General features: G+C 42.5%; 1 protein-coding gene and 1 long non-coding RNA gene across 3 annotated transcripts; one reads left to right on the top strand and one right to left on the bottom strand.

The window, feature by feature from the left end:
• The first annotated feature begins 527 nt into the window (after positions 1-527).
• Positions 528-13,432, top strand: LOC149983219 (uncharacterized). Its single transcript, XR_016495947.1, has 3 exons — positions 528-637; positions 5,295-5,588; positions 13,050-13,432. It is a non-coding gene; the product is annotated as an uncharacterized LOC149983219 (long non-coding RNA).
• On the bottom strand, positions 2,664-6,083 carry LOC110523492 (uncharacterized). Of its 2 annotated transcripts, XM_090234317.1 has the most exons (4): positions 5,941-6,083; positions 5,283-5,547; positions 3,959-4,168; positions 2,664-3,841 (listed from the first exon to the last, which is right to left on the bottom strand). In XM_090234317.1, exons 2-4 carry the CDS (start codon positions 5,529-5,531, stop codon positions 2,774-2,776), a joined length of 1,527 nt encoding a protein of 508 aa, XP_090090443.1. In that variant the 5' UTR covers positions 5,532-5,547; positions 5,941-6,083; the 3' UTR covers positions 2,664-2,773. The 2 variants fall into 2 exon arrangements, with proteins under 2 accessions (XP_090090443.1, XP_021457904.3); XM_021602229.3 differs by lacking the exon at positions 5,941-6,083 and having other exon boundaries at positions 5,283-5,588.
• Positions 13,433-14,082: the final 650 nt, after the last annotated feature.

The raw sequence follows: 14,082 nt of genomic DNA on the forward strand, positions 1-14,082 counted from the left end.
AATGTATAAATAAAACAAAACAAAATATATATATATAATAGCCAAGGGGTCCCAAATGGTCAAGACTATCTAACCTATTCTTATTGCCAGATCTGTTTTCCCTATCAGCCGCTGCACGTGCTTCTTCAACAATTTTGTTTAAAATGTATTTAGACGCTATATTTAGAGACCTGTGAGCTAGGGTCTCTTTTTAAAGGGAGTCCTATAATAAAAACAGCTATAAAACACATATAGAGTTCTAAAATTATTCCACAAGACACCAGTGCCCAAAATGATAGCCTAAATTGCAATGCCTGAAAGTTGGGGGCCTATTTTTTATTTGGATTGGCCTAAATTAACCTCTACAGCCTAAATGTGTCCCCCTGCGGGACAGTTGAGCTAACGTAGACTAATGTGATTAGCATGAGGTAACCTTTTGGCAGGAATCTGGCTCCATAATGGTGAACTGTGACTGGCTGGTAAAAGTGGAGTGACTTGGAGGTACCACGACAATGAGAAAGAAGGGGTGTTGGGCAAATACAATAAACTACTAGAAAAGGGGTGCTGAAACTGCATAGCCAGAGCTGGCCACTGTGGTTAGGGGGTAATGCAATGTTACAGAAGAGAGAATTCTGAAAGGATAATAAAACATTATAAGGCAAGTTTGACCATGCATTATAGATGCATTATACCTGCAATCTGTAAGTAAAGTGTAACCAAACTTTCATCTCATCTTATTGTTGGCGTGGTGTTACATGAAACTGAATCAATATAGTCAAGTACATTAATATTTTTTTTCCACAATGAGATGAAAATGTAGTTAAGATGGATGACTGTTACTATAGTTAAACTAAGAACCCAGCAGAAAAACTGAAGCTGTAATCATCACCATGGCTTTCATGCTATGTGGAGCACTGTGAGAGCCAGGATATGCAGTAAATCATCACACATGGTATTTAACGTTTTACATGTTGATTATACATTGGATAAAAACCAGGCATATTAAATCCTCTTACTGGATGGGGATTGTGTCATTTAAAAGAAAATATCTACTGCTCGTATAAAATATAGAAAAATTACTGATACACAAAACCATGACCACAACCTTGCCTGTTTGGGATAATATTATAATGATCAGTTTATCTTAGCCAAACTAGTCATGATATAGTATGTTACTCTACTATGCATGCATAAGGCTCATCCACAAACAGGCTATTTTCCAATGGGTTATACAGTATCTGCATGAAAAGCTCCACATCTATGAATCTATGAGCTATTTTCTCAATATGTGTCAGCTGGCAAGAGTGCTAGAGAATGACAAACAGCCCTCTATAAAACTCTGTGGAGTCCACAATGAAACTTATTACACAACTTTTAAGAACTTTGTGACAACTGCTGATGTAAAAAGGGCTTCATAAAAAATACATTTGATTTTGATTTGATGGCACATGTCAATCAACAGTGGGGCCCCTTAGCTTGGGCCCTCTGATGCCTATGTCTAACTCTTATTATGCTTGAAATGTTAGCCAGAATGTACAGAACCATATACATAATACATCAATATCATACATAAATGATCCAAAATATATGTACTATATAGTAAAAGTAAGATCTTTATGTTGAGGTGCCACATACGGTACCTGGTGTGCTGGTCTGTAAACAATTCATGCATACAGTGCAAAATTAGCTGGGGGATATTTTGGTATTTCTTGCAGTAAAAACAGAAAAACAGTGCCCTTATCGCTATGCAGGAACTCAACTCAGAATAATTGCCAAAATGGGATACTAGTCATAGATGTTTTTTTAAATACTCTTCTCAATGGTTGTTAAGACTCCGTTTTCGGGCCTCCCGGGTAGCGCAGTGGTTGTACACAGCGCCAGCTGTGCCACCAGAGACCCTGGGTTCGCGCCCAGGCTCTGCCGTAACCGGCCGTGACCGGGAGGTCCGTAGGGCGACTCACAATTGGCCTAGCGTCATAGGGATATCCTTGTCTCATCGCGCACCAACAACTCCTGTGGTGGGCCCGGAGCAGTTGGGTTGTGTATCGGAGGACGCATTGACTTTCAACCTTCGTCTCTCCCGAGCCCGTACGATGAGACAAGATAGTAGCTACTAAAAAACATTGGGGAGAAAAAGGGGTAATTTTTTTTAAAAAGACTCAGTTTTTTGAGAATGAATTTCTAAAGATAATATATGTCTAAAGTAAGTGTTGAACCAGACCTGAACAATGGTGTTTAATGTATGTTCCTTGGTCATCTGTTGTCGTCGCATATTCTCGGTGCACCCTAGCAAACAACTCCTGAATTTGCTCAGAAGCATTATGATGACAAATGTTACAATATGATCCGCACTGCCATCATGGGGTCAAGTATTGAACTGCATTAACATCAAACCTCAGGACATCTATGAACAAGGCAAAGTTGAAAACAAACAGGTAATCAGTAACAATCATGTAACAATATCACAGTGTTGTTATGTAACAATACATGGGGGGTAGAGGTTCAAGTTCATCTGACAAAACATGGGAGCACTATCTCACAGAAGAAAAGCATCAAAATATGTACACAAACTCAAGTGCAGTCCCTGATTTAAATAGGTTTAGACGTTAGGTGGCCTTCCTTAAACAAACACAACATTTGGAATAGCTTAATTTAATAGCTTAAATTAAACTTAGAATAGAAAATGGAATTCACATCTTCTCTTTATTAAATAAAAGCAAATCAGCACCTATTCATCAAATGACAGTCCATTAGGCTGCAGTGTGATTGAGACTGCAGTGGTTCCTATCGCTCCTCATGCCCAGTGTTTCCCAGTGGGGGCACTGACTCGAGGGCTATGCCCTCCCACCACCTGATTCAAGGACCACAACATGGCCGGGAGGCTGCTTCTGATGGGCCTCAGCTCAGGCAGACGGAAAACCCAGAATGGCTTGTTTTCACCCGTCCCACATACTGGGTCCCCAATGGACACTCCTGGCACCAGCTCAATGGTATCCAGATCGAGGCCAGTGGAGAGCGGAGTGTAGCCCACAGTTGAGCCACTTGGCTGGGTACCGCCTCGGAGCACATGCCTCTGTAGCTGGACACCATGGTGGAGACTTTTCTTCCGAGTCTTGCTGGGTAAAGCATGGTGGGTGTGGGCAGTCAGGGGGGTGATGGTGCCTCTGCGTGCCATGCTGTGATGGTCCTGATTGGGCCGGTGGGGGGCCCTGTTTTTGGGCCCTATTCTCTCCTTTGAGCGGTGTGAGGGCCGAGGCTCCAGGACCTCCACCTCGGGCCAGACATGGTGTTGTGGTAGTCTAGCGGGGTCCAGTCTCCTAGGGACTGGGACCTCTCGTGGTCTATGCCCCTGAAGTTGGGGTACAGAGAGGCTCTGGTACTGCTGGGCTGGTTCACTAGGGGTGAATAAGGGTTTGTAGGTCTTCAGAGGTGGTGGTAGGGCCTTGTGTGCGCCTGGTTGGGTCTGAGACTGTCTCCTCCTCTGGGCTTTATAGGTGGCTACAGTGAGGTAAGGTGAGGGTTGGACTTCCTCTGGTGCTATCTTCTCTGTCTTGTCTGGCTTCTCAGGTTCAGTTGAATCCACTATTCTTTTTTTTGCTAGGACTGTTCTCTCTCTGTCTGGAGGCTCTGGCTTTGTAGGTGACTGGAGCTTGCTGTCCTGTCTACTGGGAGATTGGGGCTTGCTGTCCTGTCTACTGGGAGACTGGGGCTTGCTGTCCTGTCTACTGGGAGACTGGGGCTTGCTGTCCTGTCTACTGGGAGACTGGGGCTTGCTGTCCTGTCTACTGGGAGACTGGGGCTTGCTCTGTGTATCTGAGTCCCATGGATCAGCAGACTCTGCCAGGTGCAAATCCAGCAACTTCTGCAGATACACAAAACCACATCAGGTATCAGTGTGTATCATCAGATATCATGCATGTGACGGTGCAAGCATGCTTGTGACAAACATATGTGTGTTTATGCATGTGTGTATTGTTACCTGCAAAATAGGTGTGTGTGAGCTCACACTGGTGTACCGGACAGGAACACAGCCCTCGGCCCATGAGTCGCTCTTACAGGGTTCAGGCTCTGTATCCTCCCCCCACAAAGTGGCACTCTCTCGCCCCTCACCCTCATCCCTCGCCAGGAACAGCCAGTCAGACATCTGCACCAGGCTTTCATAGGCCCGGGTTACTGTGAACGGCACCAGCTGGACAGACAGACAGAGACAGAGACAGAAGGAGAGAGAGAGATAATAATTTGTTTGAGATGTCAGGCACATGTGTGGGTGTTTCGACTGGTTAGGGGTTAGGGGTATAGAAAGGCCCTTCCAAATGACACCCTATTCCCTAAAAAATGATAAAGAAAAAATACTGTTAAATCACCAGGAATTTAGCAAAAAATGTGGTCAGCAAATCTGTTCCTGAGTATTTACATAAATAAAAACATACAGGTTACTGCCAAGAAAATGGAAACACTTGAAGAAATAAGGGATACAAAGTATATTGAAAGTGGGTGCTTCCACACAGGTGTGGTTCCTGAGTTAATTAAGCAGTTAACATCCCATCATGCTTAGGGTCATGTATAAAAATTGGTTTGATGATCATGAAAACTATATAAACCATATGCCATGGCTGTCTCCATCATCAGATCTCAACCCAATTGAACACTTGGGTTGACACACATTCTGGGGCAGTGCCTGAGACAGTGTTTTTTTCCACCACCATCAAAAAAACACCAAATTATGGAAGAATGGTGTCGCACCCCTGCCAATAGAGTTCCAGCCACTTGTAGAATCTATGCCAAGGTATCATTTTTATTGAACCTTTATTTAATTAGGCAAGTCAGTTAAAAACAAATCATTATTTACAATGACAGCCTAGGAACAGTGGGTTAACTGCTTGTTCATTGGCAGAATGACAAATGTCTACCTTGTCAGCTCAGGGATTTGATCAACCAACCTTTTGGTTACTAGCCCAACACTCTAAGCACTAGGCTACCTGCCACCCTTTGAAGCTGTTGAATCGGTTCTGGCTCATGGTTGCCAAACACCCTATTAAGACACTTTATGTTGGTGTTTCCTTTATTTGGCAGTTACCTTTACATGATCGTGTCTCAATGTAATCAAGGTATGAAATTATTGATATTTTCAAATACTGTACGATCTCTTTTGGGCTTAGTTCTGGTCAATTTGCAGTGTACAAATTGTTACAATTATGTTCTGGCTCCCCGACCATTTGCTCCGACAAAAATCATCCTGCGGCTGAATCTCGTTGCCTACACCTGCCCCAAATAGTGTGCCACTGTCTGTGACAGCTACACACCTGTTTTTGCAGGTACACCTGATAGCACCTGTCCATCACTGCAGCCTCCAGCTCTCCCATGATCTCCGCCACCACCTCCTCCCCGTTGTCCTGTGTTGTCATGGTGACCCAGGCGGCTTCCGTGAGGCGACCTGGGACAATGTCCACTGTCTCCACATTCTGGACCGAGGCAGGGCGAGGAAGAGCAGGTGCCAGAACCAAACTGGCAGCACGACTCTTGTCACGAGATTTGGCCGCTGAGCGTGACATGATTCCGAGATGTTTTCTGCAGATGAACATTGATATTTATCAATTTGATACATACCGGTAGGTAATTGACTGAGGGTTCTGAATTCTATCATGAATTTGATCGTGGCACAATGACCTAGATTTGTAATAATGTTTAACATATCCACCCTGGGAGGAAACGGTTTGAGATTCTTTGAAAGCACTATATACGTGGAATGAAGTAGAATTACAATAATAATAATAACGATTATTATTATTGATTACATTGAGATTGTTTATGTTGTGAGTGGTATCCTCCTATGAGCATTGAAGCATTCACAATGCTTGCCGACACAACTGTGCCAATGGTGAATGTCTTCTTGAGAAATAGTCAAAACAATTAAACATGCATTATGTGCCAGTGTCACAAAATAATTTGAACAACGCTCACCTCAAGAAAGTTCCATAAAATGCTTAGTTCTAGAACCCCATACTCATGTTGTTCTCTCTTGCCTCGTCAACATTGTTTCCTTCACGTCCCTGGCGCGTGCGGTTGCTGGGCAACAGGCGTCTCTGCAATTGACGTAGCACAGGCTCCAAAAGTATTTTTCTCAGAGCAATAATAATGATAATTTATTCAACTTTTATAACGCTATTCATCACATAAATAATTTGAATGCACTTTAAACATAACCAAAAAAACAAGCACATTTTAAAACAACATTCATCAGATGGAAGGTCATGGGAGGGTCAGGAAAGTTCATGGCTTGAGTGGTCATCGGAGGAAGGAGGTCAAAGTTGGAGAGCAAGCAAATATGTTCTCTGAAACAAGCTAGGGGTAGGCAAGCAGCAAGGTGTCATCAAGGTCTCAAGCTGTTCTTGCCATCTGTGTGGCTTCTCCATAGTAGGACTCCGACGGAGTTAGAGCTCAGCAGTTTTTGAGGGATGACCAAATATAAACCTAGGCAACACTACCACCGTGTGGCTGTCACCTACCATTGAACGTCTGACTGACGTGATTCTTACATCTGCGTGAGTCCTGTGCGTTAATAAAATTATGTTGTCTCCTACCACTGACCGTGTAACTAAAATGTTGTCATGACAACGCCTTACTAAAGACTGTGTGACGCCTGCATGTTAAAAGTCATAAGGTGAATAGTTTATATGTATATCAATTACATCTCAACCATAAATGCTAGAACATTTTTGTTTTTTCCCGTGCAAGCCAACATTCCGATGTAGCCACATCGCGCTGTAGTGTCGCCTACAGTTGGGGTATTTCCAGTTATGGCCTAGTAACGATTAGGTGCAATCTATAGGTAATCTGTTTTTCCCCCAACACCTCATGGTACGTTATCTTATCTCGCTGTATACAGATCTAAACATTGTTAGCAATTTACAGACAGACTGTTGTTGCCAGTTCCCAGTACATCAGACAACCAATAGGAGCAGTCTAACAGACAAGTTCATATGATTTCCCAGAGTGTCCGTGCTATCCGGGATCATTGGATGTCCGTACTTCAATGTAATGTAAAATGATTATGGGTTAAGTTTAGTTTGAGGTAAGGTTATGGTTATGGTTAGAGTTTAGGGTTAATGGTTAATGATAGTGAGAGACGGGCACGGTATTTTAGAGCTCCGCAGCAACACAGACATTAATTTAATTGTATTTTTAACAGAAAAGACTATGGCAAAGAAATGGTACAACAAGTGGCAGTTGAGGAGTAAGTATATTTCATTTGTGATCTTGTTAGGAAATATTTAGGCCTACTGTGTTGATAAGGCAAGTTGGGTTTGATAACGTATTGTCGAAGTCACATAGGCAAAATCATTTACTGTATGGAGTAGGCTAGTTTACTATAATGACGTCATTTTGATGTGCTAATATTTATTTAATGGTTTAATTCAATTGTAAAATAAAATATACACACGTGGTGCGATAGGAATAATATACAGTTCCTTCTGAAAGTATTCTGACCCATGGACGTTTTACACATTTTGTTATGTTACAGCCTTATTCTAAAATAGATTAAATACAAATACATTCTCAGCAATCTACACAAAACACCCGATAATGACATAGCGAAACAGGTTTTTAGAAATGAAAAAAAAGATACCTTATTTATTACATAAGGATTCAGACCCTTTGCTATGAGACTCGAAATTCAGATCAGGTACAGTTGAAGTCGGAATTTTACATACACCTTAGCCAAATACATTTAAACTCAGTTTTTCACAATTCCTGACATTTAATCCTAGTAAAAATGCCCAGTCTTAGGTCAGTTAGGATCACCAGTTTATTTTAAGATTGTGAAATGTCAGAATAATAGTAGAGAGAATTATTTATTTCAGCTTTTATTTCTTTCATCACATTCCCAGTGGGTCAGAAGTTTACATACACTCAATTAGTATTTGGTAGCATTGTCTTTAAATTGTTTAACTTGGATCAAACGTTTTGGGTAGCCTTCCACAAGCTTCCCACAATAAGTTGGGTGAATTTTGGTCCATTCCTCCTGACAGAGCTGGTGTAACTGAGTCAGGTTTGTAGGCCTCCTTGCTGCACACACTTTTTCAGTTCTACCCACAAGTTTTCTATAGGATTGAGATCAGGGCTTTGTGATGGCCACTCCAATACCTTGACTTTGTTGTCCTTAAGTCATTTTGCCACAACTTTGGAAGCATGCTTGGGGTCATTGTCCATTTGGAAGACCCATTTGGGACCAAGCTTAATTTCCTGACTGATGTCTTGAGATGTTGTTTGAAATACAACCCAAACTCTGGCTTTTATCCTACCCATCATTACACCCTTATTATTAGATGAAAGGATGTTTATTATCTCTAGAAATCTTTTGGATTCACTATCAAATTAATGTGTCCAGTTGGCAGATGACTGTTTAACTCAGAGGGACATCATTCACTGGGGACACATTCGAAAATGTCATTTTTGTCCCCCACCCTGTTTATAATTAGAATGTGATACGAAAGAAGGTAGCTGTGCTTTAGGACCATGTGGATGCCTCCGAGCGGTCGGGTAGGCTGTTTGGGGTGTTTATCCTACTAGATAAAATAAATAAATAATAATAATTATGCCCCCCCCCCCCCCCCCCCCCCACACTTCTAAAACCAATGTTGCGCCCCTGGTTTAACGAATGGATGGAATAACAGACTGTATCTAGCTATAACCATGGAAATGCACTGATATATAGCATGTGGTGTATAATTAAGCAATAAGGCACGAGGGGGTGTGGCTAATATACCACGGCTAAGGTATGCTCTGCGGAGTGCCTGGATACAGCCCTAAGCCGTGGTATATTGGCCATATACCTCAAACCCTCGAGGTGCCTTATTGCTATTATAAACTGGTTACCAACGTAATTAGAGCAGTTTTGTCATACCCATGGTATTCAGTCTGATATAACACGGCTGTCAGCCAATCAGCATTCAGGGCTCGAACCACTCCGTTTATAATACTCTGTTTCCCCTGCAGAAGGCAGCAGCGCTCATGTCTTAACACTGCAATCCCTAGGGAGTTTTTTAAGCACTTGACTACTTTGGTTCTGCCTTACCCACCCCAGGATCCCCACTCACAGGTGTGTGTGTGTGTGTGTGTGTGTGTGTGTGTGTGTGTGTGTGTGTGTGTGTGTGTGTGTGTGTGTGTGTGTGTGTGTGTGTGTGTGTGTGTGTGTGTGTGTGTGTGTGTGTGTGTGTGTGTGTGTGTGTGTGTGTGTGTGTGTGTGTGTGTGTGTGTGTGTGTTTAACTATACTTCTGAGGACCAGAAGTCCCCACAGGAATAGTAGACAAACAAAAATTGGACCAACTGGGGACATTTTGTTTGTCCCCACAAGGTCAAGTGCTATTTCTGGGGGGGTTTAAGGTTAGAATTAGGGTTAGGGGCTAGGGTTCGTTTTAGGATAAGGGTTAGGAGCTAGGGTTAGGTTTTGGGGGTTAATGTTAGGGTTAAGGTTTAGTGTTAGGGAATATAGGATTTTGAAAAGGACTGTTGTTAGTTATACAATATTGTGAGAGAGAGAGAGATTTTATTGATATCAACATGCTATCATGGAATATGCAAACTAGGCTGTATTGTTATTTCCAGACATATTCCTTCTTTGTTGCATCTTCTTTGTTTGTATCCCCGATTAGGTGTTATTTTCATGCAAATGTATTCTACCTGACTTGTACATTTCTGTATTCTCCATTCTTTACATAGCAAGTCCTACAAATATCAAATCATAGACTTAATTATAACATAAGATTGAATCCCAGAGCTGACAAGGTAAAAATCTGTCGTTCTGCCCCTGAACAAGGCAGTTAACCCACCGTTCCTAGGCCGTCATTGAAAATAAGAATGTGTTCTTTAACTGACTTGCCTAGTTAAATAAAGATTAAATAAAGGTGTAAAAAAAAACGGCAAAATCGGCGTCCAAAATTACCGATTTCCGATTGTTAGAAAAACTTGAAATCAGCTGTCACGAACCGGCTCAAAGCCCGTAACAAAAGGGAGACAACGTGGAGATAAGGAGTAACAAAATATAAATTTATTAAATAAGTAACTAAGTACAATATACAATGGTGTGTCTAATCAGTAATCAGTAGTGTAAGTGAGTGTTTTGCATGCATTAATGTGATAATGCAGGGTGTTGAAAGGTGCCAAAGCAAACAACCAAAAGGCCACCAAGATACACAACAAAATCTGTAAAGGTGTCTGCATGGAGAGAGTTTCTTCCATGAATGTGGAAGAGGTCTATTTATCCTGGGACACACCGGGCCCAGGTGTTTCCCATGTAGCTGACGGCCCTCCAAACTCCGCCCACTGGCATCCTAATAAGGAAACAAGAACAAAGAGAGAATACTGCAGACAGAGTGGGAGGGTCGTCACACAGCCCTAATTAATTGTCCGACCTCTAATTTAGACAATACCAATGGAGTCTAACAGACAACGCTTTCATATTTGGGAAGTCAGAACCCTCCACTCGCACCTTCCCCCACAGACCAACCTTCACCCAGACACCCACTCACCGCTGTAGTCCAATAATGGTCAGCTCTCCTTCCAAATCCTCTGATTCTATACATCCCTGTTAGCAATTTATGTTACACTTCAATAAGACTAACCCCAATGCAAATCAGGGGGAGGAAAATAGGACAGGGAGGTAGATGATACACCCCTGTCCTTAGTGATGCTCTCTCAGTGATTCTATCCCCACAGAACAAAGGAACAGCATATAGTTTTATAAGCCTAGCCTGTGTTGTTTTTTTTTACCTTTATTTAACTACTAGGCAAGTCAGATAAAGAACAAATTCTTATTTTCAATGACGGCCTAGGAACAGTGGGTTAACTGCCTGTTCAGGGGGCAGAACAACAGATTTGTACCTTGGGGATTTGAACTTGCAACCTTCCAGTTACTAGTCCAACGCTCTAACCACTAGGCTACCCTGCCGCCCCAATTAGAATTGACCCATTAGAATTCCTTGCAATAAAACTAGCCAATGGCCAAATAACAAGTATCCTATTTCAGAAGACATATTCCTCCCATGTCTCTGAACCATTGATCAATAATCAGAAAAAACACTATTTCCCTTAATCGTTAGTTCCAGTCCTCTAGACCACTCGTACTCTGTCTCTGCGTTGTGTATTTATCTTCGACATATTCTTACATCCCCAACAACCATCTTGTGTCGAGTCTAATACTCCCTTCTCCATGTCCACTCAGGCCCCTTCCCCTCCCATAACCCCCTTCTTCACCCCTCCATGGACCCCCTCGGTCACACCCCAGACTCTCTCTCTCTCTCTCTCCCAGGCCAGCCTGCCCCCCTCCAGACCACTGCCTGCACTGTCTGAGACCCCATGCAGGCAGAGAGACCTGGAGACAGAGCTTGCAGAGGAGGAGGAGAGGGGAGGAATTAAAGTGGTAGTTGAGGAAATAGAAGAAGAGGCGGATACAGAGGCTACCGCCTCTGCTTGGGAAGACAGAGAGGAGGAGGAAGAGGTACTAGAGGAGAGAGGTGAGGATGAGGGGATGGAAGGAGTAGAAGAGGACGAGGAGGTTGTGATTGAAGCGGAAGTGAAGGATAGTAAGACTACTGAGGGAGAGGAGGAGAGTGTTAGCGAAGCAGAGGATATATCCCACTGCTACGCCTTTTTCCTCCAAGATGGTGTAGCAGTGGGATGTTTTGATTGTCTTATCCCGTCCCTTGTATATATTGTTTTTTTCTTCCTAAATATTTTGTATATATTTTTTTATTAATATTTTCCATCTACGGACTGAACATACTCTCCTGCAACCCGCCTCACCCATTGCGGCATGGATCTGTAATTTTTTTTAAAACTTTAGAACCGTAACCCCCTTTGAAGCCAAGCAGCTAACTAGCTACTAGCTAGTAGTGAGTTAGCCACTGCTAGTTAGCCATCACCATTAACTGGGACATCTGCCACCTTAAGCCTGGTCAATTCCTGCCAGCCTGCACAGCGCGATATCAACCCAGAACATATCGGACTGCAGATTCCTACCGCAAGCTCTGAACCTTTACTCGGGATCATCGCAGTTAGCTAGCTGCTATCCGAGTGGCTACCACTGCCTAACGTTCAAGTCCCCATAACAAAAATTACATTCAATTTCATATTCCATCTATCGTCATTACCACCATTGTGGCTGACAAAACCTATTGTCCCAATGTCAATTTATTGCATGTTAATGTTCAGAGGCCGGTTCTCCATAGTGAGAGGACAAATTAATTTTGTCTGCTGCCTTAAGATTCACAATGGGCGTGAGGTGTCATAAAACCCCCCCATCTCCATACCTCTCGATCTCTTTCCCTCTGGTGGGTGTGAGAGATCTCTATGTAAGATTGTGGTCCACGGTAACCTGACCCAAGCAGGCCAGTCATGACAACATCAATGATTCTAGTATATCATTGGTTGAAGTAAATAATTGGATCTAGCAGGAGTAAAGTTGTTGGAATCAGTTTTTTCACTTCAGATATGCAGTGTCATGCAATGTGCTGCCTGTGTGGTGCAGTTACAACCCTCAACATAGAGAGTGGAGCAGATTGGGGCATGACAGCACAGTACATGCTTTACTGCCATAGTTAATCTGTTGTCATCGGTCCCGGTTGATTTACCTGAACATACTGTAGGATCAGCTTTGGACATCTGATTTTGGCTTGGGTGCCAGTTCTTGTACAACTGGTATCAATCCTTTATGAATAAAGATACCACGAGCCCACAGGTGTAGTGACACGGTACACCTGAGGCAGTCAGTGACAGTGTATAGTAGAAGATAAACTGGTTTAGCACTATATCTGATGTTCTGAGTGATTTATTAGATATTTTGTCAGTGTTGCATTGAAAACGATGGAACTATAAGCTCTTACCTCTGATTTATAATCTGTCTGCCTTTAGGAACAAGCGACATGTGGTTGAATTTACTCTGAATAATATGATCTCTTCTCCTCCCATCCTCATTTTCTTTTTTCTGTCCTTACCACTCTTTTCATCCCTGTCTCAACTCATGAAACTGTCACTCTCTCCTTTCACGTTGTCCTCTCTCTTTCATACACAGGAAAAGATGAAGCAGAGCAGTCTCTAAATCACAGTGACATCACACTGTAGAGCTGTAGAACACCTTGACCAGGGGTGCTGAAGAAAATGACTGCTGACATCTCCATCCCTCCAGATGGTCATATGGCAACTTGGAAGCCGTAGCTACGGAGAGTTAATACGTAATAGATTTTCACAATGCACTGTCTAATCTCGTCATCCAATCAGTATTCATCTGTATGGTTTTAAATCACACTATATTAGAGAGGTAAGTTGAATTTACCATATTAGTTTTGCTATTCAAGTCCCTATCCTAATTCTGTGGTCTGCCTTGCCTCTGCCCTGTGAGTACTGCTGGCCAGCCTGCTACTGTATGTGAGGCTAGTGGTGCAGACCTCTGCCCTGTGAGTACTACTGGCCAGCCTGCTACTGTATGTGAGGCTAGTGGTGCAGACCTCTGCCCTGTGAGTACTACTGGCCAGCCTGCTACTGTATGTGAGGCTAGTGGTGCAGACCTCTGCCCTGTGAGTACTGCTGGCCAGCCTGCTACTGTATGTGAGGCTAGTGGTGCAGACCAGAGCACCCAAGTTTTGTTTATCGCCTGTATTTTCTTGTTTGTCGGCCGGTGCAATGTATTCACTATAATTCAGGTATTCCTTTTCTTATTTGATTCTAAATACTGCAAAAATATGTTTGAAACAAAGCTGAAGTTATACATATTGAAATTATGCATAATATGGTAAACAATAGGAATATTATAGTATCCGATTTCAATCAAATAAAGTTTATTGAAATACTAAAATGATGTCTTGTGCTAATATTAAAATAATATTTTCTTTCAAAATGTCATGTTATTGTCTTCTTCTGAGCTCTTCTGCAAGCATGTCCCAAGCTCAAACTGAGTTTTAGAATTATTAGAAGTCTATCTATCTTTCAAATAAACATCTGATTTCAAGCTAACACATAATGTTCTGAGAACCATATGTTTCTCAGGGCGTGGTGAGAGCGTGGTTGTCCTATAGTTATTTTGCATAAAACCTTTCCACTACATTCTG

This window comes from Oncorhynchus mykiss, chromosome 5, assembly GCF_057628025.1.
Source record: "Oncorhynchus mykiss isolate SJ-2025 chromosome 5, ASM5762802v1, whole genome shotgun sequence".
NCBI lineage: Eukaryota > Metazoa > Chordata > Actinopteri > Salmoniformes > Salmonidae > Oncorhynchus > Oncorhynchus mykiss.

What these genes read in the sequence shown, in the direction of transcription:
- LOC110523492 (XM_021602229.3), bottom strand. Translation starts at nt 5,561, where the DNA reads ATGTTCATCTGCAGAAAACATCTCGGAATCATGTCACGCTCAGCGGCC. An exon ending in AGGTGTACCTGCAAAAACAG is followed by an intron (nt 4,169 to 5,282) that starts GTGTGTAGCTGT and finishes CTGTCTGTCCAG; the next exon opens with CTGGTGCCGTTCACAGTAAC. An exon ending in CACACACACCTATTTTGCAG is followed by an intron (nt 3,842 to 3,958) that starts GTAACAATACAC and finishes GTGTATCTGCAG; the next exon opens with AAGTTGCTGGATTTGCACCT.